A 27,808-nucleotide genomic window follows, 5' to 3' on the forward strand; every position below is an offset into this window, starting at 1 on the left:
TGTTGGAATCCTTTAATTTTCATACAGAAAGTTAATGTACACATTTAAAAGGTTGAAAAGTTCACTTACAGGCTTCAAATAGGATTAATGCTAACGGAGAAGACATTTCTTCTTTACGTCTGTTTGTATCATAGGCACCAACTCTGTGAGTGCTGTGGGGCTGGAGCACTGACGGGGGGGGGAGAGGGGGAGAAAAAGAGGTGGGTGCTCAGCACCGATCAGCCACATCTGTTTGGCAGGTGCCCCTGATCAGCTGTTTGGTGGGCACCTCGATCAGCTGATCAGGTGGCTGGGGGCGGGGTGGAGGGTGGGCGGGGGGCCTCAGAGGGTGGAGGAGGGGCAGGAAGAGGCAGAGAGGGTTGGACCCTTGGGGGAGGGGGTGGAGTGGAGTCTTAGGGGAGGAGCAGGGTGAGAAGAGGCAGAGTGAGGGCGAGGCTTTAGGGGGAGGGGCGGACAGGGGCGGTGAGTTGTCTGGGCCTGTGGTGCCCGGGCTCCACGAATATTTAGGGTCCGGGGGCCTGGCTCCACCAGTGTTCGTGGCCAGGTCTCTCCCCTGGCCCTGCCTGCCACCCCTGCCTGCTGTCCCCATGTGCATCCCGGCCCCTCCTGCTGCTCCTGGGTGATTTAAAAAGGCCCAGTGGCCCCCAGCTGCAGCCACCACCACTGGCAGCCTAGCGGTATTACATGTTACAGCGCAGCCATGGCAACGCTGTGACGTGGGTAGTGTAGTCCTGGTTTATTGCCGAGGGAGAGACCCTAGCGATAAAAAAAAATAAAAAAATAACCACCCCTGAGTGAGAGGTGGTAGTTTTATTGCTGGGAGCATGGCTCCCAGCGATAAAGTGCAGTCTGTACTGGCGCTTTTCAGCGCTAAAACTTTTGTCACTCAAGTGTGTGTTTTTCACACCCCTGAATGACTAAATTTTTAGCGCTGAAAGTGGCAGTGTAGACACAGCCTAAGGCAACTTCCTGCCCGTCCACGCCGCTCCAGGAAGCAGTCGGTCTGTCCCTGTGGCACCGGGGTGTGTGTGTGCCCCACGCCAAGCCGCTGCCAGAGGGGTGTGCAGGTCACTTTCGGGAGCTGACACCGCTGGAACTAAGCACTGACCCCCTCCTGCACCCCTACCCCATCCCAGAGTCTGCACCCCACACCCAAACTCCCTCCCAGAGCCCATACCCCTCACCCCTCCGGCACCCAAACTCCCTCCCTGAGCAAAACCCTCTCCTGCACCCCAATCCCCTGCCCCAGCCCAGAGCCTGCATCCAGCACCCAAACTCCCTCCCAGAGCCCGCACCCCCTCTTGTGCCCCAGGCCAGAGCCTGCACCCAGCACCCAAACTCCCTCCCAGAGCCTTAAGCGGGGGTGGGACTTGGACCCATTCTGGGCACCACCAAAAATTATCCAAACCTGCCACCTCTGGGGAGTGAGGCCTTGAGGTGGAGCACCCCCAGGGAAAAATAAAAGTCAGCGCCTATGGTTTGTATTATTATTTATCAAGGAATGTCACAGGCTTGATGTTGTTCAGAACATAGAGGAAAACATGATTCTTTCCAAGGAGCAGATGCAAAGATTTTTGGTTCAGTGTCCTACTAGAAATGGATTCTTGACAGATTAAGAATAATAGTTCATTTGATTTCTCTCTCTCTCTGTCATTTTCTGCTGTCAGCATTGGGTTGTGTCAAAATGTATTAGCAGGTTTTATGTTTAGTTTTCACCTTTGTATGTTGTTTTAGCTCTGTGTTCATTGTAAGATGAACAGAGTTTGTTGCTGGACAATGATGGCGAATTGTAGGCACTATGCTAAGTAACATCTTGAAGCTGTGATGATAATTTAGTTGTGATAGCAATGTTCTAGTCAAGATGGAAAAGGAGCTTCCATAATACATATCCTTAAAGAAGAACTTTTAAAATGTGCACTCGACTTCAAAAAAAATCAGAAATTATTTTTGTTTTTATACAGAATGTGTGCTATTAATACAATTTAAGGTTGTGTTTCGTCACCAAAATATTAATAGATGTGGATTACCAGAGCAACCCTAAATGTGCCCACTTCTGCATGTGTTATAAGGTTTCCTCACTTTGGATTATACAACTAGCTCAGCTAGTGCAGCAGAGAGTTCTGGAGCAGAACACAACAGAATGAAAGAACCCTTAAGTCAGTGTTTTGATAACCAGCTTGAAGGAGCCTTAGGGTTTGTCTGCCCCAGGCCTGCACAACATACGGCCTGTACTGGCGAGTGAGCGAGGGGGGCTGAGGAGGTGAGCGAGCAGGCGGGCAGTGGCAGGGGGGCAGGTGAGCCCGGGAGCTGGCCCCAGCTCACCGCCGCTCTGCTTCTGCCTCCTCCCCTGAATGCCCCGCTTCCCGTGAATCAGCTGTTCACGCGGGAAGCCTGGGAGGGCTGAGAAGCGGTGCGGCAGCTTCGCGCTCAGGCCCAGGGAGGCGGAGGCGAGCTGGGGTGGGGAGTGGTTCCCCTGCGCGCCCCCCGGGTTACCTGCTGTGGCGCGGGCACCCCGCATCCTCCCCCGCCCCAGTTCATCTCCATCTCCGCCTCCGTCTCCCTGGGCCTGAGCGCAAAGCCACCGCACCGCTTCTCTGCCCTCCTGAGATGATTTGCAGGAAGCGGGGGGGGAGGGGGAGGCGGCGAGCTCGGCCTGACCCGGTGCTCCAGGCGCTGTGCGGCAGCGGAGTAGCCCTGCTCCAGCCGAGCGGCGCGGCTGTAGTGCTGCCAGCCACCTCCAGGCAGCGCAGTAAGGGGGCAGGGAGTGGGCGGGTTGGATAGAGGACAGGGGAGTTCAGGGGAGTGGGGGAGTTGTTACGGGTCGGGGTGGTCAGAGGGTGTTGAATGGGGGCAAGGGTCCCAGGAGGGCCGTCAGGAAGGAGGGGGAGGTTGGATAGGGGGTAGTCAGGGGCAGGGGTTCCGGGGCGGTCAGGGGACAGGGAGAAGGGGTGGTTGGACGGGGCAGGAATCCCGGGGGGCCATCAGGAATGAGAGGAGGGGTTGGATGGGGCAGCGGGGGGCAGTCAGGGGACAGGGAAGGGGGGTGGATGGAGTGGAGGTCTCGGGGGGGGCGTCAAGGAATGCAGGGGGGTTGGATGGGGCAGGAGTCCCGGGGAGGCGCTCCACAACCCCCTTGTGGGGTGAGGAGGGAACCAGTTGTTTAGATTTTGGCAGCTCATCACTGGCCGGGGGGTGGGGCTGAGGAGGCAAGCGGGCGGCAGTGGTGGGGGGGGGTGAGTAGGCAAGGAGGGGGGCTGAGAAGGCAAGCGAGGGGGCAGGCGAGCGGGAGGGGGGCTGAGCAGGAGAGCGGGCGGCAGGGGGTGGGGGCCTGAGGTAGCGAGCTACGAGTCGGTGGCTGACCTGTTCTACTGATGTGGTCTGGCTCCCATCCCTTCTCCAAGGGTTGCAGCTGTCTGGAGGTGCTGCCTTCCAAAGTCGCACCTCGTTCATTCAACAGAGCAACTGATTACAAAGTGGGGGGAAGATCTTATTCTACTTCTAGCAAAAAGACATTTTTCTTTTATCTTAATTATACTACTTTAGGGGCCCGCTATAACATATTACCAAGGTTCAATACCGCTGTTTCGGCGGGGCAGCGCTAGGGAAGGAGCGTTTGTTTCCGCGGGGCGGGCGGCGCTTGGGGGAGGGGTGTTTGGGGGGGCTGGGTGGTGCTGGGGGGGGTGTTTTCGCAGGGTGGGCGGTTCTGGGGAGGGTTATGTTTCAGGGCTGGGTGGGTTTCGGCCCTCAGCTGTTTTCTTTGGAGTAATTTGGCCCTCGCTGCTTTACGAGTTGTGCAGGCCTGGTCTACACAGACATTTAGTTCGTGGCAAACTGAGGTGATATTCTCTCTCTCTCTCTCACTTGCCTGCTGTGCACTAAGTGTCTGTATGGACCTTCCTGCCCAACACTAAAAGTTTCCTAGTGTACCTTAATCTACTCCTGTTTCAAAGAGAGAAGGATCAAAATGCACTAAGCACCTCAGTGTGCAGCAGCAGGGTCTATAGCAATGCTTAGTGCACGGCAGACTAGTGCAGGGTAGATTTATACCCCAGTTTGCCACAAACCACATATTCGTGTAAACGAGCCTGTCATTTTCACTTGCTCTATTGTAAAGAGGAGCTGTGGTTAGGACAATGGGTATAATGCCATGAGTTGGGAAACCTGTTTTGCTCCCAAATCTGTCAAAGATTCACTCTGTGGAAGGGTAAATTGACTTACGCTATCTGTAAAATGGAATTTTAATGATGTTCTACCCACTTTTAAAAAGTACTTTGATGACACGTCCTATAGAAATGCAAAGTATTAACAGTGGATAGCATGGGATTATTCAGCAAATACAATATATAGCGGTATAATACAAAGGCACTTCATTTACTTTCTATAATCATAGATGTACATTTACATAATTTTATATAATTCTCATAGAATTTGTGACAATTTAACAAAAAAACCTCTAATGAAAATTAAAAACAAAAAGCTAATGAAAAAGGAAAGAGATGAGGTTTCTGTGGGAACCATAGCTCAGAATTTCCTGGTTTCCATGCAGTTACCATCAACAATACCACTGCATTAGCAAAATAATAATAATAATTAATAATTCCACATAATAGAAATTGAAATTCTTCTTTTTTTCTTGTGAAGGCATTTTGAAAGTAAGTTTCATTTTATTCCATAACAGTTTAACATCTAGACTAAACAATGCTCTATACATCTATATTAGAGTGGGTCTGCTCTGAAAAGTGACTCTGTAAAAACGCCACTTTAGGTTTCTGTACCAGTGTCTGAATGTCTTCCAGAGCAAGTGGTGCTCAATTTTTTTTTATTTTTTTTTTCCTGATTGCCAGCCCTGCAAAAACTCAACTGGTCTTGAGAGTCAAGCTATGGTCTTGCCTACATCTGCATTGTCATCAGTAATAAAGATTCTGCAGGCCAGATTATGTCTGTCACACATGTTCCATACCACTTTATTTCCATCTTCTCTTTTGGGATAGGCTGGAGGTCCTCCTCTTTTATTACTGGTCAGGAGTGGGTGCAATGCTTCTTCCGTACCGAAATAGAATTTTTTTGATATTTCCTGTTTTCTTTCCCCACAAGCTCACTACTGAATTTTAATTTTACCCTCTTTGAAATATACATATTCAACCTCAATCACCATTTAACTTTGCACTCTTATCTGGCAGAAAAGCAAGTGGCTCCCTGTGAAATGAATGCTTTGATAACTCCAGAATGTGCCATCAGGAGTTGGCTGAAGAAGCAAGTTTGTGCATTCTTAGATCCTCTAATTGGTGCTGCATATTCGTCACCCAAATATCCGTGATAACTGTCTGTTTTAGTGTTTTCTATAGTGCTTATCACCATAGCATCTAAGAAAGACATCCCAATTACTTACTGTGGAGATGGTTGCAATACTGTGGAGGGTTGTGACTTCAACCAAAAAGTAAACTGCAGGAGGAAACAAACTCTTAAGCCACAAAGATCCTGTTTTCATCTGCATTTCACTAGCAGTAAAAATATGGGAAGAAAGAAAGTGCGTATTTCAGCAAAATTGTTTCTAAGGCATGAAGTGACTAAATTTTTAATTATTTGACAGATTTGTGGCACAGAAATCTGACACTAATAAAGGAAGTTGCTGATTGTTTTAAGCTGCTAATGGGTAATGACGTGCCTGTAAACAAGACTAATTTCAAGTTGTACAGAATAGTTTTGACTGGACAATGTGTATCATTCAATATATTATAAATGAGTGAAAATCTTTTATATGATGAATTGAGGTAACAGAACACTGATGTATCTGGTAATTTCAAAAATGCCATATTCCAGACTGCAGCAGTTGTCTACATCCTTGCATCATTTGACATATTTGAGTTATTAAATTCACAAGAGTCTGCTTACCAGTCATGGAGATATATGTTGTATCCCATATATTCATCACCTTGTGTTGTTTGAAATTTATACTTTTTACCTTGAGGTAATTCAATCCAATGCTGGAAAGCAAATGGGGTTCTCCTCTTTTTCTCTCCCTCTGTGTAAGCAGTGTCAAGTTAAGGATGGGAGGCTTGTTTTTAACTTTTTGCACGCTGCGTAGTAGAATATTTTTGTAGAATATTTGATGGTCATTGCTACTTATCTCTTATTTAAGACTGAGCTGTTTAAACACTTTGAAGTGCAACTAGACATACGTTTCCTTGACTTAGCAGATATGCTGATAAATTTAACTGCTCTCAGATCAGGAATGTGTTGTGGGATCAAAATCGATTTTTATTTATATACACACATGAATCGCAATATTTTGTTTAGTCAAATATTGTCATTTGTGTGTATATATAAATAAAAATGCTTTTGATCTCTCAAAATATGCCTTAGCTGAGAGCAGTTAAACTCATCAGCCTATCCGCTAAGCCAAGGAAAAATTTGACTAGTTGCACTTCAGTGTTTTAACAGCTCAGACTTCAATAAGAGATAAGCAGCAATGACCATCAAATATTCTACAAAATCACTATGCAGTGTGTAAAAGGTTACACGCACACGCACACCTGCCCCTGCCCCAAACTAGGTAAAAACCCCACCCTTAACTCAACACTGCTTATTTTGGGAGTCAATGTAGATGGCACACTTCCCAAAGCAGAGCTCAAAATACACAACATACTTACCCCGTTGGTGGTGCACAGAGCCTGAACTTTTGGATGACATCCACTGTTCCTACTTCCATATCTTGGCTCATAGAGCTTAATCTTCTATGACTGTTGTACACAACAGAGGATTTTCATATAGGATCTTTGTATCTAGATTTTCAAACTAATACTTACCAGAAAAAAAAAAGAGTGGCTGCAGTATATGCTAAGCTAAGCCATTCAGCCCAATAATATACATATCATCCCTAGACAGAATCTCAGTTTTCATTTTGCTCAAGGTGTCACCTTGACATGGGAAGAAAAATAACTGGCTTTTATTGAAACTTGAGAACCAGATCACAAGAGTGAATAGCTGGGACAATTTCTAGTGAGTGTTCTTTAAACTGGGACACTAACACATTATAATAGTGATGCTGCAGCAATTAGCAATTTTGCTACTACACTCCATGTGTATTTTTGTAATTCAAGAATGCATACTTGCTAAAATGTTCACACTTGGTTGCCTTAAAGTTTAGCCACCTAGATTCTTTTCTAGGCACCTAATTTTAGTTGCTTGATTTTCAGAGGTGTTGGATGCCTGTAGTTCTCATTGAAGTAAATGTGAAGTGCTCAGGACCTATGAAAACTAGGCAACTTTTTTAAAATACTTAAATATAGCTTGCGGTGCCAGTTTTAGGCAACCAGGCTTGAAATCTTGGCCATTTTGATTTTTGTGTGTTAATAATGATGGTTTTTCTTCCTTAGCAATGCCCTCAGAACAACAAAAATTTCCTTTTAGATTTCCATGTTAGTAAAATCACAATTTACTCAAGGTTTAAGAATCCTGCTCCTTTATTTTAAATAAACTGTGGTGTTTCTTTGTGATTTGCTATTTTGTTTTTGTTTATTTTAGGTCAAGAAGTGGTGTTTAAGTGCCTTGGAGAAGGAATTCTTGAAAAGGCCTTTCAGGGATATAATGCTTGTATTTTTGCCTATGGACAGACAGGTGAGAGAGTCTTCTGTTGAACTGAGAAAAAGGTGGAGATGGCTTCTTTGCAAGTGTGTGTGGGGGAATCAAACAAAAATATTCGAACTAAAAAGAGAATCTAAAAATTCTGTGGAAAACAGTAAAAATAAAAAACCCTTCAAACACCATTGTTTTACTACAGAATTATATCTTCTGCTCATTTTTAACTAAGTACTTGATTGACAGCTCTGGAAACTGAAGTCATTCTCTATTTAAACACAGAATGGGTTCAGCAAGGCCAGTGGCAGTGCAATATTCCTTACACAGTTGTAAATGGATGTTTAGTTTCTACCTGCAGGAACCACCGTCTAGGATTGAATTGGAAATTCATATCCTGTGCCCATCCATTCTTTTGTGTGTGTTAGGTGAGACTGACAACAAGGGTTGCCAATAAATGGCAATTGTGGTAGAGGTGTTGTGAAGGATTCCTGTATTGATTTACCTATTTCTTTTCTTTTGTACTCAGATGAACATGCTAACTGCTTGGTGTCCTCCAAGCCACTTTGTTCTCTTAGGTGCTTCTTGAAGAACAAAAGGGGGAGGAAAACATACATTGTGTGAATAATTTAGTGACTATTTGAGAAATTGCAGGATGCTTTAAAACATTCAATTTCTCTCCCCCTTTGCTTTTCTCTAGGTTCAGGAAAATCCTTCTCAATGATGGGCAATGCAGAGCAGCTCGGCCTGATCCCACGGCTCTGCGGTGCTTTATTTCAGAGAATCTCTGTAGAAGAAAATGAATCTCAGACCTTTAAAGTTGAAGTGTCCTATATGGAAATCTATAATGAGAAGGTCAGAGATCTGTTAGACCCTAAAGGGTGAGTAGTTTTTATATTAGTTGAAACTGCAACATAGAACTACCCACTTTGGAAGGTTTTGAGAAGCTTTTGTGAACTTGTATATGTATAAAACTTGTTCAGGAAGTATCACATGACCAAAATGTTAAAGTGAACAGTTCTCAAATAATACCAAGTTTGTAAAGCGTGGACATGATGATGTTGATTTAGGTTTGGTCTATACTGGAAAATTAGGTCAGCGTAACTAATCCAATCAGGAGTGTGGATTTTTTACCCCCCTGAGCAATGTAGTTATGTCAGCCTAACTCCCTGTGTAGACAGCACTAGGTTGGCGGAAGAATTCTTCTGCTGACCTAGCTACTGCCTCTTGGGGAGGTGGATTACCTATGCCAATGGGAGAACCCTCCCGTTGGCATTGACAGTATCTACACTGAAACGCTGCAGCTGTGCCGCTGTAGTTTGTGTAGACATACCCTTCCTTACTTGTATCTGTTTGAATAGATGCTTAAAATAGCAACTTTTAACTAGTCACTTCATTAACTGTAGAAATGCAGTCACTTTTGGATCAGCTTAGTACAGCTGTTGAAAACCACACACTATGTCAATATACATCCATTTAAGACAGGAAAAGAATGCTTTCCTTTTACATGGGGAAGAAGGGATGAATGTATTTGAATATTTATTGCCATAGTTGCAGAAGTGTAACCTTGAATATCAGCAGCATTCTCAGATTTTGTAAGACAGTGTTTTTATAGAGAAGTATTTTCTTTTTAGGAAATGTAGATTAATTTTAAAGGACCAAGAACACTAAGCAGAGTAAATATATGATTGTAAGGGGTGGGGAAATACAGAAAACTAAAAAGGCATATCAAATTAATCAATACATTGGGGAACTTGATTCTTCCTTATTTGTGGCTGTGTGATATATGGCAACTCCTGATATACTAGCTATCATATGTCATTATTTTATAGAAATATGTGACTTACAATTTCTCTTAACAGCTTGCAGTGCTTGTGGAAGCCTTACAAGGGAAAAGACGGCCCAATCCTGCATCCTTCATTATACACTCCATACTCCTAATTATTTCACTAGGAGTTCTGATTGTGATAGGAATGTCGGATTAGGCCTGAAACTCGTTAGATGACTTTTGTCTCCCCTCCCCACTGTACTCCCTCAAAACAAAATAAAACAAAAAATCTATCCCCTAAAATTGAACATAAACTAATATAAGCACTTACTTTGTGTTACATATTACATGTGTCTATCCAGCCATTCACTATAACTAGATATCAGTGATGATCCTTGAATCTTTCTCTCCTAGTTCCCTGTATTTAAAAGAATGAATAATTATGAGAAAACTAAAAAAACAAATTAAAGACATTTTATTCAGAGCATTATCCTTCATTTGTGTAGAATTAGATATGGACAACAAATGAAAAATCCAGTCATACTCTCCAATGTCAAATGTGAAGCTTTCTCTGGCAAGCAGAGGAGACCTAAACCATCAGTTTCTGCATTAAAAAAAACTCTCTTATGGTTCCAAAAATAACCTTGTAAATGTAAACCAATGCTGTGCTGACTTCTGAGAATGCAGAAACTTAAGTGTCCTATTTAATGCTCATAGTGCATCAGAATGAAAGTACAGTAGAACCTCAAAGATATGAACACCAGAGTTAGGGACTTATTGGTCAACTGGATACCATGTGGAACTGGAAGTAATCAATCAGGCAGCAGCAGAGACCCCAACCCCACCCCAAAAAAATCCAGTAAATACTGTACAGCTGTGGGGCTTTAGCCCTGGGGCTCAGGGCTTCAGCCACAGTATGGGGAGAGTCAAGGCTCAGGGCTTTGGCCCCATGGGGGGCACTGAAGGTTGGGGCTTGAGCCCTGTGGAGGGTGCCGAGGTTTGGGGCTTTAGCTACGAGGGGAGTGCCTGTTTTAGCCTCAGTGCTCTCCCCGTAGCTAAAGCCTCGAGCCCTGGTCGTCCCCCACCCCCGCCAGCTGAAACTGGAGGTGGACCTGTGGAGAGCCACGGTGCCCCCCATGGGGCAGAAACCAGGAACGGAGCTGCAAGGCTGAAGCCCTGAGCCATGGTTCCCTCTGCGAGGCTGAAACTGGGAGCGGAGCCACGGGGCTGAAGCCCTGAGCCCCAGTGCACCCCCAGGTCTAAAGCTCTGAGTCCTAGTGCTCCTGCAGGGCAGAAGCCCTGAGCCCCCTACCCTCCGGCTGCAGCCCCAATCCCCCTATGGCTGATGTCCATAATGGCTAGTTCAGAGTTACGGAACATTTCATTTACGAACCGCCTCCATGCCCGAGGTGTCCATAACTCTGAGGTTCTGCTGTAACTTACTCTGGTCAGTTTCTTCTATTGAAAACCCTGTGTAGCAATGAAATGAGAAATCATGTCATTTTCACTCTGTTCGGAAAAGCTATGAGGCAAGGTGTACAGGTATTCACAGGGGAAGAGGACTGGAACACCAGAAGCAGGGGGAGAAGTAGTCAGGGAATTCTGGAGTTGGAAAATACCTTCTCCTGGTAGTCACAATGAGACTGATATACAGGAGGGAGTCTTAGAAGAGGGTTTGTAAAGCCTAAGTCTTGATCTACAATAGAAAATTAGGTCAGGTTAACTACATCAGTCAGGGGTGTGAAAAATCCACTCCCCTGATCGTCATTAAACTGGCCTAAGTCCCTTGTAGATGGCGCTAGGTCAATGGAAGAATTCTTCTGTCGACGTAGCTACTGCCTCTTGGGGAGGTAGATTACCTATGCTGGTGGTAGAATCCCTCCTATAGGTGTAGGTGTGTCTACACTGAAGCACTACAGCGGTGCAGCTGTGCCACTGTAGCCTTTTAAGTGTAGACAAACTCTAAATATGTAAAAAGCAACGAAGAGTCCTGTGGCACCTTATAGACTGACAGATATATTAGAGCATAAGCTTTCGTGGGTGAATACCCACTTTGTCAGATGCATGAGAATATGTAAATATGTAGTGGTTGACTTAATTGTATTTATTAGGTGATAAATCCTAGAACCTTCCCCCATCCCAGCAGCCACGGATAGTGGCTGAGCGTCTCAATAAGGCATTGTCCCATGGACTTCACTGAGAGCCACTTGCCATCCCTTATACTTTGTATTTGCCCTGGCAGGTGGGTTTAGTTCTCTGGATAGGTTTCTGGTTTTGTTTTTTGTTTTTAACCCTGACTGTGAATATGTGCCCAATATATACAGAATTGTATATGTCAACTAACAGATACAATTTAAAGATTAGGTTGTTACGTTTGGATAAAGTGTGAAAAAATATAAAGTTTTGAGTTTCTTCCTTGATTTGCTCTATCACATCCCGGATTTTTGTTTTTCCATTTTTGTCTAGAGAAAAAAGTAATATGAAGCATGTCAAGGTCTGTTCTAACCCCCTATCCCCACCCCACCCCTCCAATAAGTGTGTGCATTTAAAAAAAATTCACATTATAATGATTAAAACCTAGTAGGTAGATTAACAATAGAAATAAAAAGCAAAACAAATACAGAGTTTATCTGGAAGGTGGTTTTGCTATTACTTTAATCATTTAAAAAAAACACAGAATTTTAAAAATGGATCTCTATGTTCTATAGCTGATGTATTGGCACTTCAGACAATTACTTTCATGGATTTCTTTTTTAACCAATAAAGTTCATAATAATAGATTGCTATGGGAAGATTTTTGAATAACACCCTGCTTTGTTCCTAAGGAGCCGGCAGTCCCTTAAGGTTCGAGAGCACAAAGTATTGGGGCCATATGTAGATGGCTTGTCTCAACTGGCTGTTACTAACTTTGAGGTAAATATAAACTGATGACAAATAACTAAATAACATTTCTGTAAACAAGGCGATAAGGAATTTTGTACTATGTAAACCAGTATCTACTCTGATGTTTTGGTTCTTTGAGATGATTTACATGTTCTAATATTTGGCTTAATTATTGACAGTCACAAAAATGTCTGCCTGAAGACTCAGAATTATTTATTTCAATTAAAAACTTTTGGCCTGATCTTTTTTCCCCCATGGAAGTCAATGGAAAAATTCCTGTTGACTTCTGTGGCAGCAGTATCAGGCTCTTTGTTTTTGGAGATTACAGTGTATATGTAGCCAATGTGTTAAGTTTGCCAATATTTCTTTATTATTTTCATTGTTTTCTGCCCATTGGTTACACTTTTCTTGTATTATGCATATTATTTGTATTAGAGTTTACCATAGCTGCAGAAGGGCCCACTTGAGTCACTCTGACTCTTTTGAAAATGTTATGTTTCTAGGGTTTATAAAAGACAATAAAAGGTAATATTTACAGAAATGCTGTACACGCTGCATGGAGCTTTCTTTATAAAGGAAATTGGATGAAAAACCTGTTTAAGTATTTTTAAAAAATGGCAGAAAATCTTCACTAATACTTTTCATGTACTACTAAAGGAGGAAAGACTACTCTTTTCAGAGACTTGTATACTTCTGAGGCAGATGTACACAATGTAAGCATGAAAACTACCTTCTAGTTCACTTAGATAATATGTGTTGAATATAATATTAAAGCTCAAATAAATGAAAGAAGCAGTTTCTCTCAGTCATTGACAGATTGCAGTTTCTCTGGTTCCAGCTTTTATGAATTATGTTAGCTAAGGGAAAACCAAATGCAATCAATCCTCTCCAAAAGAACATTTTGCTAGTGTGAATTTTCACAACTTTTTTTTTTTAATGCACATTTGCTCAGGAGAGTCAGCAAGCACATGTATCGAACTCAACATAATTGCCTTTGGTTTTATACATGTAGAAAGGTACGGTCTCTAAGTGAGAGAACCCTTTGAGCCAATTAAGTGAAGATAGTATTAGTGCGGCTCACTGAAGAAACACATTGTGTTCATATGTCTAAAGGGTTTTCTATTGCCCTAATTACTGGCAATAAACAAATATGACTTGTACAGCTCTTAAAAATTTAGTGGTGTGAATAACTTCAGCCTATCAAATTATGCACCCTTTGTACTCTATCTCAAAAAGTATGGAGAAGGTCCTCTTCTTTTCTATGTTAATGAGAATTTTGTTTAGTGGGAAGAACAATTTCACCAACTTTTATCTTAACATCCCTTTTTACTATGTGTATTCTCCAGGATATTGAGTCCCTGATGTCGGAGGGAAACAAATCTCGAACGGTTGCTGCAACTAACATGAATGAGGAAAGCAGCCGCTCTCATGCTGTATTCAATATTGTAGTAACTCAGACACTTTATGACCTGCAGTCTGGTGTAAGTGCGTGTTTGTGGTGATCCTTGTTTGAAATAAGAGGGATTTGCTGCCATTTTTCTCCTTTCAGCCACTCAGCCTCCAGGATTTATATTTCAAGGGTGATAAATTTAAAGGAAACGTGGAGAACACAATTGAAGTCCATTGTCAGGACGCATACTGTTATTCGTCTATAGGTAGCACTGCTTAATCTGGGATAAGGAGACACAAATGGCCTATCATTTTATAACTTAAGCTGCCTTGACTCCTGAGGGGTGGAGTTTTTTGCCTCTGCCTTAAGAGTCATAATGTCACCTGGGCACAGTTTCCTGTATGATATTACATTACCCTTTCCTTTGATCCCGTTAGTAGTTATTTGTGTGGGAAGGTAGGACACGTGAGTATTCTTTTGGTTCGTCTTTTCTTTTGTCTTTAAGAGTGTGAGTGCACTGCAGTTGGAAGTGTGATTGCAGCATGTGTAGCTATATCTGAGCTAGCTTTACTCAAGCTAGCACGGGTTACCAATAGCAGTGAAGCTACAGCAGCAAGGCCCAGCAAGGCACCCAAATAAGTTCCCAGCATCCCTCACTGTACAGCCCTCACTGAAGCACATGCTGCCATGGCTTCACTGCTAATTGTACCCACCGTAGCTAGATTGCAGAATGTGTAGACAAACCCAAGCTCGTGTTAACCACACTCCCTGATTGCAGTATAGACATATCCTGTCTTTATTGTAACTTGAACTATTTTCCATTGGTACCTAAAAGGTAATCCATCCTCAAATAATTTTTTCAGTCAAATTGAAACACTTTGATTCCCTTAGCTCATCTAGTAGAGATGATGATTCAGATTGAAATTAAATGTACAAGGAAAACTATGGAAGCAGCCAGTTGCCAAATGAGAGATGAGCATGCTGTTTAAGACTGACTACTGTAAAACCTGTCCTAGACAGAAGATTTTTGCTGTATTAGCATTGGCAACACTTTACTAGCTTACCATGCCAGTAAAGTTATTGAACTTGCACCATAGTTAATGCTATTTCATAAGTGGTGCAATCCTTAGGGATAAAGTGATATGAGAGTAACTGTTTAAAAAAATTAAAAAGCTTTATGGGAATTCCTTTTTCTTCAGGCTCTCTTACACCTCTAGTTTGTCACTGTTCATAATGCACTGCTCATAAAACAGCAGGATTTAAGTACTGCAAGTATATCTGGTTCTTTAGCATTTTGTATTCACATTTCTTGGCTATTTGTCTCCTATGTTTCATTCTTCTAGAATTCTGGAGAGAAAGTCAGCAAGGTCAGCCTGGTGGATTTGGCTGGTAGCGAGAGAGTGTCTAAAACAGGAGCTGCAGGAGACCGTCTGAAGGAAGGCAGCAACATAAACAAGTAAGGACACTGGCAAATATGAAGTGTAATCTTCCAAGATTAATGTTTCACTGCCTGCCTGCCTGGAATCATTTGTCATAAATCACTTCAAGTGATGCTTCTGGTGAACAAGCAGTTAATTACGTTTTTTCAGCAACTATGTGCTGAACACCACATTATACATTGACGTAGGGAACCTGATTCATACATGATTCAGGTGAGATCTGTGTGCTGCTTATTTGGAAAAAGTGACAACAGCAGTCTTAAAGAATACACCTTTGTGATTCATTTACACACCCTTTCCACAGACACATGTAGCAATCTCATCTTTGAAAGAATGTAAGCCATAAAAGGAAGAATACAAACCATAAAAAATTAGGTGAAAACTGGATGGCTTTGCTCCAACATTTGCTAAAAATATGTAAGAGTATAATTCACAGTTTAAGAAAAAAAGGTCACAATGAAGGTGTGTAAGTTTAAGGTTGCCTAGAGGCATCTGTAACTCAAGCAATGACAATTTATAGGGGATTTTGCTACCATAACTACTGTATTATTCCACAAAACAAATACTTAGCATATCATCACCATTGTCTTAAATATATTAATTTCCTTGGGAAAAATGAGATAAAATGCAGCATCCAAACCTAGCTTTTTTTTCAATTACCAATTTTAAAAGTTTCCATAAAACTTTTTTGGTTCTCTGTAAGGGGAGCAGGACAGCAGAGGTATATTTCAACAACATTTATACTATAATATTAAAAACCTAACCTCTTTTAGAAGCTGGACAGGTACAGAGATTCTTCTGTAAACACCAATCTACTTTGCATAAGGGTGTCATGTTAAAAAGTTTACATGATTGGCACAGTAAGGTTAAGAATCACTACATGTGATGGGAAACTGGATGGCTTTAGGTTGGTAGTGCGGTATGTGGAGTCTTAACCCTCAAGTATCGCATCCGAAGAAGTGGGTATTCACCCATGAAAGCTCATGCTGCAAACCGTCTGTTAGTCTATAAGGTGCCACAGGATTCTTTGCTGCTTCTACTTAACCCTCAAGGTCACTGATTCAATTCCAGCTGTTAGTTTTAGTTTCTGGTCACTATGAATCTCATGGTTGGTCACAGGCCTACGGGAAATGAGTTGGTTGTCTCAGTCTAACTCCTAGTGGAAAAGTGACATATCACAAAGACCATTGCCACAACAGACGCTAATTGCCATTCATGCTGGCAGTCATGGCATATATACCGAGAACTGAATGGGCATTGAGAGTGAATTCTCCTCACTTTTCCCTCTACCCTGATCCCTCCAAGTCAGGCTTTACATCCTTTATTGTGGTGGCAGTTTTGGAATCTTGCTCTGTCCATGCTGTATCTTTTCTGTGGATAGAGAGAGAGATTTCAAATCTTTCATGAGTACTAAATTTTACTTTGAAATAGTTCTAAAAAGAGAATAGAAAAAAAATCCCTCTTCATTCATTTCTGTATGTACTTTTACCCCAAGTTAAGTTCTTGCCTGGTACAAGTCTATATCCCCTTTATCCATTTATTCACTGCTCTCTATTTGAAACTCCATTTCATGCTTGAAGGCTGAAGAGAATTTCTTTAGTGTTGTACTATCGTGTTCTTTACCTCTCTTTCCTGACACCTTGTAGAATTGTCTAACTCTTTCACTTACAAGAAGCCACAGAACTCGTATTTGTTTTGCACTTGGGGAAAAAAGACATTTTTATTTTGAGAGAGGTAGATTTTTCCCTCTCATTCTGAAAGTGCATTGCAACCAGTAATTAAAGTTTGTTTCTAGACGTTAAGCTACTAGAACTGATTTTCACAGAACACTGAGCATAAACCATTTCTCCTATGTGTTAATAATGTGTAGCACACATACTTTGTATTGTCACTCAGAATAGTGTGTCTCTGAAATAGATAGTGAGCTCTCGGGCAGACACAATAGTTGAGATTTCCAAAATGGCACGGAAAATTTTAGCAACACACCATCTTACGATAATCAACACATTTTATAACATAGTGGACAGTGAATTTGACTGACTTGTAAAGTATCCCAGGTTTTTTTATAATGATTCAACAGTAGAGTGGCTATAATTGCTTGAAATGGCAATAATCGATTAGAACAGTGGTTCTCAAACTAGGGCCACTGCTTGTTCAGGGAAAGCCCCTGGCGGGCCGGTTTGTTTACCTGCCTCCAGGCTAATAGGGGCTGCAGGAAGGGCGGACAGTACATCCCTCAGCCCGTGCTGCTTCCCGCAGACCCCATTGGCCTGGAGCGGCAAACCGCGGCCAGTGGGAGCTCTGATCAGCCGAACCTGCGGACGCGGCAGGTAAACAAACGGGCCTGGCCCAGTCTGCCAGGGGCTTTCCCTGAACAAGCAGCGGCCCTAGTTTGAGAACCACTGCATTAGAATATAATCCATATTGATTGCTATATGTAACTGTTTTGGATGAGAATGTGAAAATAAAGGAAGGCAAAGCAGTCTGACATGCATTTACAGGGCTGGGCAAACCCTACAGTACAACCACATAAACCAAAAATTTTGCAGGGCGACTTCTGTGGCATCTAACCAGTTCCTGCAGATTTTCTTGGAAGTTCAGTTTCTATATAAAAGCAAACACTGTGGATGAAATAGACTCTTCTCCAGTTATATCCTCCCCTTCTCTCCCCCACAGCTCATCCTACCTCAGGCAGTCCTTTTATTTTTGGGAATGCTTTGGAGGGTAGGGATAGTTTGCTCCATCCCCATCAGCTCCAGAAATAACTTGCACTATTTAAGTCTTAGATCTTGCTATCAGTGTATTAGACCCAGGAGTCTGCTTTCTGCAGAGAGCGCTTCTGTTTTGTTCTCAGAGGTAGTGCAACTCCTTTTAAAGGAGATGCACACATTGTGCTCTCTCACTGAAACTTTATTTGTTTTCTCTAGTTATTTACCTTAACCTAAAATAAGTAATTCAGGCTTACAGTCATCCAGATATATGACTTCTCTTTGTATATAAAAAAAACATAAGAAGATGGCCCTCTCCAGCCTTCCTTCCAGAGGGTGCTGGGTGGCTACTTGTCTCCCCTCCATCAGGGTTTTCAAGGGACCTGCCCCATAACTGTCTTCCTCGGTCCTTGCAAAGATCTTCAGAAGAGCTGACTGTGCCTGCTTCTCTCCCAGTAGAGTACTGGCTAGCATACTGACCATAGGGGCAGCAGTACCCCACAGTCCTTTGCAATGTATCTGGGGAATCTCTAGAAAACACATAATAAGAGGCACAGACTAAATCAGCCATTGATTAGTGCCTGCCAAGAGTTAAAGCACTCTTCTTAAACAGGCCGTAATTGCGATGCTTTTTAGTAAAACCACAGTTGTTGCTATCATAATTGTAACTACACCTTTACCCTGATATAACGCGTTCCTCAGAAGCCAAAAAATTTCACCGTGTTATAGGTGAGACTGCGTTATATTGGGGTAGGGAGAGGAACCGCTCCGTGCCCCAGCTCACCTTCGCTCTGCCTCCGCCTCCTCCCTGAGCGTGCTGCCGCTCCACTTCTCCCTCCCTCCCTCCCTCCCTCCCAGGCTTGCCATGCCAATCAGCTGTTTGGCCCGGCAAGCCTTGATGGGGGGGGGGGGAGCGGAGGGGCGGCGGCGCGCTCAGGGCAGGAGGTGGAGATGAGCTGGAGTGGGGAGCGGTTCCTCTGTGCCCCCTGTTACTTGCTGCGGGCCTTCCCGGGGCCCCCCCGCCCCAGCTCACCTCCGCTCCGCCTCCTCCCACGAGCGTGCCGCAGCTCTGCTTCTCCTCCCTCCCTGAGGAACTGCTTGCGGTAACATGAATTCGGATATAACGAGGTAAAGCAGCCCCGCCCCCCAGAGCGCTGCTTTACTGCATTATATCCGAATTTGCGTTATATTGAACCGCATTATATCGGGGTAGAGGTGTACTAAGCAAGCCTTTGAAAACAAAATTGCCCACAATACTGTGTTCTGAGTAGCTTTCATAATACTAGGAGCAGTAGCTGGGTTCTATTTACTAAATGTCAATGAAAACCCTCTGAAAATGGGCTGAAACTATGCCATTCAGTGCAGCGTTCTCCACTCTGATAAGCAAGCACCACCTCTACCACTGCAGACTCAGGCACTTGTTTCGAATGTGCAGGCCTCCAACTGCACAATAACAAGTGAGCCCAGTCATGCATAAGGAAAAAGGGATGTTGAAAATGTGAAACCCACAGAAGCGACTCTCTTTCATGTATTCTGCACCAGGCTGCCAAGTAAACTTACTCTTTCTGAACTGTCCCAGCTTATTGGGTGGTGGTGGTGGTTTTTGTTAAAGGGCATTATGTAAGCAATATCAGACAACAGCGTGTAGATTAGATTAAAGTAATTACACATCTCCGGTGCATTGTGAGTTATGAGGCAAAGTAGACACTGGAATCGTGTAATTATTTTATTGCAGACATTTCTCATAATACTTCCCTTACAATGTTTAGACAATGGCTTTTGTTACAGTTTCTTCATTTGTATTTTTAAGGGATGTTCATTTTGGTGGTATTACATTTGTTAACAATTAGCTGTATAAAACAGATTGTATTTGATTATTATTAATAATAATAATAATAATACCTAGCTCTTGTGTAGCAATTTTCATTGGTAAATCTCAAAGCTTCTTACAAAAGAGGTCACTATCGTTATCTCCATTTTACCCAGTGTTGGGTGCAGAGGTTGCTTTAGTGCAGGGGTCGGCAACCTACAGCATGCGTGCCAAAGGTGGCATGCGAGCCGATTTTGCCTGGCACGCGGCTGCCAGCCGGGGTCCCGGCTGCCGGCCCCGCTCAGCCCGCTGCCGGCTGAGTGAACAGAACCCCAGGCTGGCAGGAGGCTGAGCGGGACAGGGGGACGGCAGTCGGGTCCCCAAACCAGCAGCAGGCATGGCCCCCAGCTCCCACCTCACCATGCTCGGATTCTGCGGCCCCCAGGAGTGTGAGCCATCGGGGTGCAGGGCCCTGGGCCTGCTGCGGGTGGGGCAGTGGCAGCGGCTCACTCTCCCAGGAGCCACAGAGTCTGAGGGGGGCACACGGGACCACCGCCCGCATGCATCTGCTGCAGGAGCCCCCCTGGCTCCTCCATCACCGTGCTCAGGTTCTGCGGCTCCCAGAAGTGTGAGCCGCTGCCACCCCTTCCACAGCTCCCCCCCCCTCCGGCTGCCTCAGCTTTCCACATGGAGTTTTGCTCCACGTGGAGCCAGCGTCTGACCAGCATGGGCATGGTAAGGGGAGTCCCGGGGGGCAGTCAGGGAGCAGGGGGAAGGTTGAATGAGTCGGGAGTTCTGGGGGTCCTGTCAGGGGGCAGGGAATGGTTGGATGAGCTGTGGGAGTCCCAGGGGTCTGTCTGAGGGCGGGGGTGTGGATAAGGGTTGGGGCAGTCAGGGGACAGGTAGGGGGTAGGGTCCTGGGGGGGCAGTTAGGGTGGGGGAGGCCTCAGGAGGGGGCAGTCAGGGGACAAGGAGCAGGGAGGCTTAGGTAGGGGGTGGGGTTCTGGGGGCAGTTAGGGGCCGGGGTCCCAGGAGGGGGCAGTCAGGGGCCAAGGAGCAGGGGAGAGGTTTGGGGGTTCTGACTGGGGCAGTCGGGGTGGGAAGTAGGAGGGAGTGGATGGGGGTGGGGCTAGGGCAGGGCTCTCCCCTCTCTTTTGATTGTTGAAATATGGTAACCCTAGGCGAGGGGGGAGCCGGCGCCCACATACATCCACTGCAGCCTGCAGGAGTCCCTGGGGGGTGCCAGGCTGCAGCCTGGGCAGGGGGGCATAGCTGCTCCCCGCTAGCGGCGCTGCCACCTTTGCAAGGCTGCTGGCCCCCTGCATCATGCCGGCTCCTCCATGGCTGGGACTCACTGCTGCCGCAAGCGGGACACTCTGGCTCTCCAGTGCCTCCGGAAGGCAGTTCCTCCCTGTTGAGCTTCTGCAGTGGCCCAAGCCTGGCTAAGCCAGTGAGTGGACTTGGGGCAGGGGTCACCGGAGTGGAGTGGGGAGGGCTCATGGGGGGGGGAGGAACCTGGTCTGGGGAGCAGCCCATGGGCATGGCTGGCCCCTAGGGTCTATAAAGGCTCGTTGGGATTTGCCCCTCAATGAACCGATGTCCAAGGGGCGGGGGGAGGGGGCGGCAAGGTGGAAGTTTCACCGGGGGCGCAAAATATCCTTGCACTGTCCCTGCCCCAGTGGGTGCGTTCACCCCAGGTTAAGAACCACTGCACTAAACTGATAAGATCTGCATTTTAATTTAATTTTAAATGAAGCTTCTTAAACATTTTTTAAAACTTGTTTACTTTACATACAACAATAGTTTATAAACTTATAGAGAGAGACCTTCTAAAAACATTAAAATGTATTACCAGCACGCGAAACCTTAAATTAGAGTGAATAAATGTAGACTCGGCACACCACATCTGAAAGGTTGCCGACCCCTGTTTTAGTGTTTTCCTTGGGACTACTTGCTTGGGTGAAACTTTTCCCACTTTCTCTTGTTTTTATATTTCTCCTTATTCCTAGGGGTCTTCTGTTTTTGCCACTGTTCCTCTAGCTGATGGATATTCAACAGCACACCCTTAAGAGTCTGCTATTGGTGCTCCTTAATTGTCTTGGGAGGTTAGTCTGGAGCAATGTGTGGCACCCTAATATTTGCCATCTTCACAGCCTCTGGAAATGAGAGATTAGGGATCCAGGGATCAGTTTTCCCTGACAGTACTACAAAGGCTGGTGTACTTTCACTTATACAACAATTTAAAATTAAAATACCCCTTTGTGCTGCATGGTATGGTCATTCATACACTGGTATTCTATGTACAGATAGGCAAATATACATGCTAGGACAGGGGTGGCCAACCTGTGCCTGAGAAGGAGCCAGAATTTGCCAATGTACATTGCCAAAGAGCCACAGTAATATGTCAGCAGCCCCCCATTATTATCCCCCCGCTCCCAGCGCCTCCTGCCCGTCAGAAGTCCCAACGATCATCGCCTCCCTCTCCCTCCCCACACCTCCTGATCAGATGTTTTGTGGTGTGCAGGAAGCTCTGTAGGGTGGGGAGGAGTGAGGGCATAGCAGGCTCAGGGGAGGGGGCGGGAAGGGGTGGAGTGGGGGCAGGGCCTGTGGCAGAGCCAGAGGTTGAGCAGTGAGTACCCCCAGCACATCAGAAAGTTGGTGCCTGTAGCTCCAGCCCTGGAGTCGGTGCCTATACAAGGAGCTGCATATTAACTTCTGAAGAGCCGCATGTGGCTCCGGAGCCACAAGTTGGCCACCCCTGTGCTAGGATGTGTGAGCATAAGGACAAATTGACATGTCCCTCCCTAAATCTTATTTCCTTCTACTCCCTTGTCTATACTCCATCCATGCCTCCTCTCATAACATCCCAGTATGTCCTTCTGCTGCACGATATTGGAACATCTTCCATAAGAGTTGTAACAGCTGGAATTCCTTCAGATCTCTCATTAAAGCACTTTTAGGCAACATCTTTTGACCATTATTTACTGCTTTTATTGCAATAACACTCAAAGGCCCCAATCAGGGTCATAGCCTCATTCTGATAGGCACTGTGCCAAGACCCACTGTTCCTGCATCTAAGGGCTTGTTTACACTTACAGTGCTGCAGCAGCATAGCTGCACTGGTGCAGCTGCGCTGCTGTAGCGTATAGTGATGGCGCTGCCTACACACGTATATGATGTGTAAGTACGAATGTAAAAATATATCTATATAGCATATTAAAATATGTAAATATAAGTAGACTATATATAGGGCCAACTATTCCCACCTGCTCCTCAATCCAATCAGCATTAATTAGTTGATTCTTTGTAAAGGGTTTATGTGCGGATTGGGAACATGGTGGTGGGAGTAAGAATCTTTGCTTTAAAACAAGACTAACTTCCTATTTTGCTTTAACTATTTTGTCATTCTAATTTAGGCCCAGAACCTGCATACATTTATGCACATGCTTAAACATGTGAGTAGTTCTGTTGTCTTCAGTCCCTCTTATTCAGCTCTACAGCGCCATCAGCAGTGCTTAATGAAGAAGTATTGAGGCAAAAGGTCTCTTACCTTTGGACTTTACCCTGTGAGGAAGGGTACATAAGATGCTGTAACCTCACATGCTGAAGTGTTTAAAATATTGTAATATTTTAACTGAGCTCCAGACTTTCGGGTTTAGTCTCATTAGGTTGCAGTATGGAATCCTAGGCAACCACTTAGACTGCTCTCTGAATCCAATTCTCTTTTTATAAATATGGTTACTTTAACAGGGATCTTTAGAAACTGTATATGAACAACTGCAAACCACAGAGTCTAGTTCTCTTTCAGGTCATCCTCCTCTTCTGCCTTTTACCAAATCCTGTTGTTTGGAATATATATACAAAGCTGTTAATGTTTTGCTATTTTCTTAGGTCACTCTCAACGCTGGGATTGGTTATATCATCACTTGCTGACCAAGCAGCAGGAAAGGGGAAAAACAAGTTTGTGCCTTATAGAGATTCTGTACTAACCTGGCTTCTCAAGGTAATGCATGGTCTCATTTCACCCCGTAGACCAGTGGTTTTCAAACTTTCTGAGCTGAGCCCCCCTTTGACTTATTATTTGTAGTTGCCCCCACTCCCCAACCCAGACGAAAGAGACCCACAGACTAGGTGGCCCACTCAGGTGAGTCGGGATGGAGGTGGCGCTCTATCTCCAAGCCCCGCTGTGCAGGGCTGCCCCAAGCCTTGCCATGTGGGGCTCACCCAAGCCTCTGCCGCTGCCCTGGATGGGGGTGAGGGAGCACAGTGTGGGTCCTGCGAGGGGCATTATGGTCACACATAGGGGAGCAGGGCTCTGAGCTGCACCCAGGAAAGTGTGCGGTGAGCCTGTGAATGCCAGACTCTGAACAGGCAGGCAGTTGAGCAAGCCATCTTCTACACAGTGAGCCACTGGGTGCCCTGGCTTTGCACCCCACAGTGACTCCTGCTTCGAGGTCTGGCTGCAGCAGGGGTGGAGAAGGAGCCACAGTGATCCTGAAGTAACACAGTTTGAGCAGTACAGACAGCGCCTCCTTCCTGGACTGCGCCCAGATTGCCTGTGGCTTGCCAGGACAGCTGCAGTCATGGGCAGGGAATAACCTTCCGGGCACATGCGGCTGCCCACGGCAGGTGGAGATCCCACCCCTCTGCCGCAGCACTGGCCCAGAGGCCCTTGTCTGGACTTCTTTACGCTGTTTGAAGGTTGACAGATTCCATCACCCGGGGGGAACCATGCCACCCTGACGTGGGCTGGGGAGACTGCCTGTAACCCGCTCAGGCAGACCCAGGTGGCAGGAACCTATAGGCAGAGGGCAGCTCTGCACAGCGCTTTGGGCACCTCATGCAGCTCTGGGACAAATCAAGCCCCATCCCACCCCCCTCACCTTTGGTCCCAGGAGCCACTGTCCATGCAGCCCCCCCCAGCACTTCCTCTCTCCCCACACTTATCTGTGGCTCAAAATGGCAGCCTGTTTGACTTTGGCGCTAAATGCTGTGAGAACAGGAGTGTGAAGTCATCACGGGGGCAGCTATTGGAGTACAGCCATCCCTGTCACATGAGTGGGGAAGTGTTGGGATCTATGTGCAGGTTGGAGGAGCTGCTCTCCATTCCCAACCTAGGCGGAAGTGCATCGTTGGTCTTGCCACTGCCTGCTCCTCTGCATGACGGTCATGAGCAAAAAGACACAAATTTCCTACATGTAGTTTCCTACCTTCCTGAGCCACCTCAAGAGAGGGTTGGGTATTGGGAGGGGCCGACCCTGCGCTGGACCCCCCCAGACATTCCTCTGCACTCCTCTGGAGAGGTATGCCCCACAGTTTGAAAACCTCTGTTATAGACAAACTGTAAACATGATGTGTTGTGGGATCAGAGCATACAGTTTGTGTACACACACCAGGTCTTGATTTTTAATGAGCTGGGGAGTGGCTGCTGCTACCGACTTTTTTCCATATTACTAGGAACAGATTCTCTACTGCTGTTTTTGCTCTCCCAGCAGTGATATCTTATTATCTATGGTAGTAATCTGTAATGGGATCATGTCTAATGCACTGAGACCTAGAAATTGTTTGAGTTATAGATCAGATTCAAATTAATCAGTGCACTTTGGTGTCTAAATAGATGTGATTCATATTTCAAATCCGTTCTTTGCAAGGGCACATTATGACTACAGAGAGCATGGGGTACGTTTTAATCTGTCCTGTATTCCTCAAACTTTCGAAGATTATGCTTTACAGGACAACTTGGGAGGAAACAGCCAGACTGCCATGATAGCCACAATTAGCCCATCAGCTGACAATTATGAAGAAACGCTCTCTACGCTGAGATATGCAGACAGAGCCAAAAGGATAGTTAATCATGCTGTGGTAAATGAAGATCCAAATGCCAGGGTCATTCGAGAACTACGTGAAGAGGTGGAAAAACTGAAAGAACAGCTCTCGCAAGCTGAGGTAAAGTAATTTGGAGCACTGTGAGCACTAGAGTTCTGTAAGGAAATGTCATGTGTATTGATAGGAATTTAGTTCTGTGTGTAGTTCTTACAACAAAGTATGGAAAGTGAGATTGCTATGTTAATTATATTGTAAGTCATTAACTTGGTTTCTTGAAATAAGCTGAAATATCTGATGGTTCATGGGCCTCGTGTAAGCATACACTGGGTTGTACAGAAGGTGTGCTTTGCCAAACTAGATCCTTTCCTGAAGAACTTAATCTAAAGGCACAAGTAGATGCTGTGTAGTACAGCACAGAACAGACAGTGACCTGTGATCATAACTGCATAGAAAGTTTTCAACTTTTTTGTGTGTTGGGTTGGTTTTTTTTTGGGGGGGGGGGTTGGAAGGAGTGGGATGTAGCTTGGTTAAGTTAAATGGGGCAATAAAAGACAGAGTCAGGAGACAAAACACTAAGGGAACTGGTTTGCTGTGACCGCTGCCTATTGTGCTAATAGTAATGGTCTCCCTGTTAACCTTGTTTTCCCCCATCTATATGTTGTTTTCACATCTTGTCTCCCACATAGATTGTAAGCTCTGAATGACAGAGGTGTGTGTGTGAGACCCTTTCCAGACTACTGTACCCTTTTCAGGAGTCTTGCGTACCCCAAGTTTCACCCCATTTAAAGATTACTTGCTTACAAAATCAGACATAAGAATACAAAAGTGTCACTGTTATTGAAAAATTGCTTACTTTCTCATTTTTACTATATAATTATAAAGTAAATCAATTGGAATATAAATATTGTACTTACATTTCAGTATATAGAGCAGGTAATTGTAACAAGTAATTGTATTAAATTTTAGTTTGTACTGACTTTGCTAGTGTTTTTTATGTAGCCTGTTGTAAAACTAGGCAAATATCTTGACAAGTTGATGTGCCCTCTGGAAGACCTCTCCGTACCAGCAGGAGTACGAGTACCCCCGGTTGAGAACCACTGGCCTTATGGCATTTAGGTTCTGATCACTGAGCCCTCTCAGTACTACTGCTTTGGACAAGCATAAAGAATAGGAGATGAGATTAGAGATGAATCTGAGGGTAGATTTGTGTAGTGTAAGCAAGAAAGAGAAGCTAGTGTAGAGGTTGTTAAAGAAGATATATGAGGCTGAAATGGCCAAGTTTCCATGAACTCCTGTTTTTCTTTGCACTGTAGACTATTGACTCTGTCCATAAATAAAAAAAAATGCCTAATTTTACCTATTCATCTAACAATTTAAAAACAAAATCAGGTTAAATTAATTGGTTTTGTATTAAACTGTCATTTGTGTTCATGGTATGTAAGCGACCTCTGGCTGAATACTGTTGTCAAGCAGTGTTGGAATAGCCGCATTGGTCCCAGGATATTAGAGAGACAAGGTGAGTGAGGTAATATCTTTTATTGGATCAACTTCAGGATGATCTGATGAGATGAGCTTTCAGGTCTGGGAAATGTACTCAGTGTGTCACAGCTAAATACAAGGTGGAACAGATTGTTTACCATAAGTGGTTAACATTTACTTGATTTTGAATGGTGCCTTGAAATATGGGTTTCCTCAAAGGAAACCTGTACAACACCTTCAAAAGAGGAGCCATGGAGCTTAAATTCATAACTTTTCTAGACACTAAAAATCATTGACTGAATGGAGAAACTGGATTTATGGCTCATTACAGCAATCTATAACCCACTTAACCCCCCCGCCACTTTTTTTCCTTTCATCCATATAGTTGGAGATGTGTTAATGGGCCATTTACCTTGAATGGTCCCTTGATATATATTATGGTAACTACTTATGCTAAACAATCTGTTCCACATTGTATTTAGCTGTGGGACTCTGCGTATTCTACACTGCAATTAAAAACCCCTGGTTGGCCCATGCCAGCTGACTTGGGATAAGGGGCTACTTAATTGCAGGGTAGATGTTCGTGCTTGGGTTGAAGCCCAGGCTCCAGGACCCTGCAAGATGGGAGGGTCCCAGAGCTCAGGCTGCAGCCTGAATATCTACGTCGCAATTAAACATCCCCTTTGCACAAACCCCATGAGCCCGAGTTGGCCGACAGGGGCCAGCTTGTGGGTGTCTAATTGTAGTGTGGATATGCCCTCTCAGTACATTTCCCAGACCTGAAGAAGAGCTTTTGGTAAACTCGAAAGCTTGTCTATCTCATCAGCAGAAGTTGGTCCAATAAAATATATTACCTCACCCACTCTGTCTCTCTATTGTCAAGGATGTATTTGAAGCTACCTAAAAATGCTCTGAATTTACCCAAAATTA

The 27,808-nt window shown here is 44.7% G+C and overlaps 1 protein-coding gene across 1 annotated transcript in view; it reads left to right on the forward strand.

The window, feature by feature from the left end:
• The window catches only part of KIF13A (kinesin family member 13A), a 210,870-nt gene that overhangs the window by 116,062 nt on the left and 67,000 nt on the right, over nucleotides 1-27,808 (forward strand). The window contains exons 6-12 of the mRNA XM_045004519.1: nucleotides 7,525-7,617; nucleotides 8,276-8,456; nucleotides 12,169-12,256; nucleotides 13,573-13,707; nucleotides 14,960-15,072; nucleotides 23,465-23,576; nucleotides 25,307-25,519. Of these exons, the coding sequence (XP_044860454.1) occupies nucleotides 7,525-7,617; nucleotides 8,276-8,456; nucleotides 12,169-12,256; nucleotides 13,573-13,707; nucleotides 14,960-15,072; nucleotides 23,465-23,576; nucleotides 25,307-25,519 (935 nt within the window). The remainder of the gene's footprint in view (nucleotides 1-7,524; nucleotides 7,618-8,275; nucleotides 8,457-12,168; nucleotides 12,257-13,572; nucleotides 13,708-14,959; nucleotides 15,073-23,464; nucleotides 23,577-25,306; nucleotides 25,520-27,808) is intronic.

This window comes from Mauremys mutica, chromosome 2, assembly GCF_020497125.1.
Source record: "Mauremys mutica isolate MM-2020 ecotype Southern chromosome 2, ASM2049712v1, whole genome shotgun sequence".
NCBI lineage: Eukaryota > Metazoa > Chordata > Testudines > Geoemydidae > Mauremys > Mauremys mutica.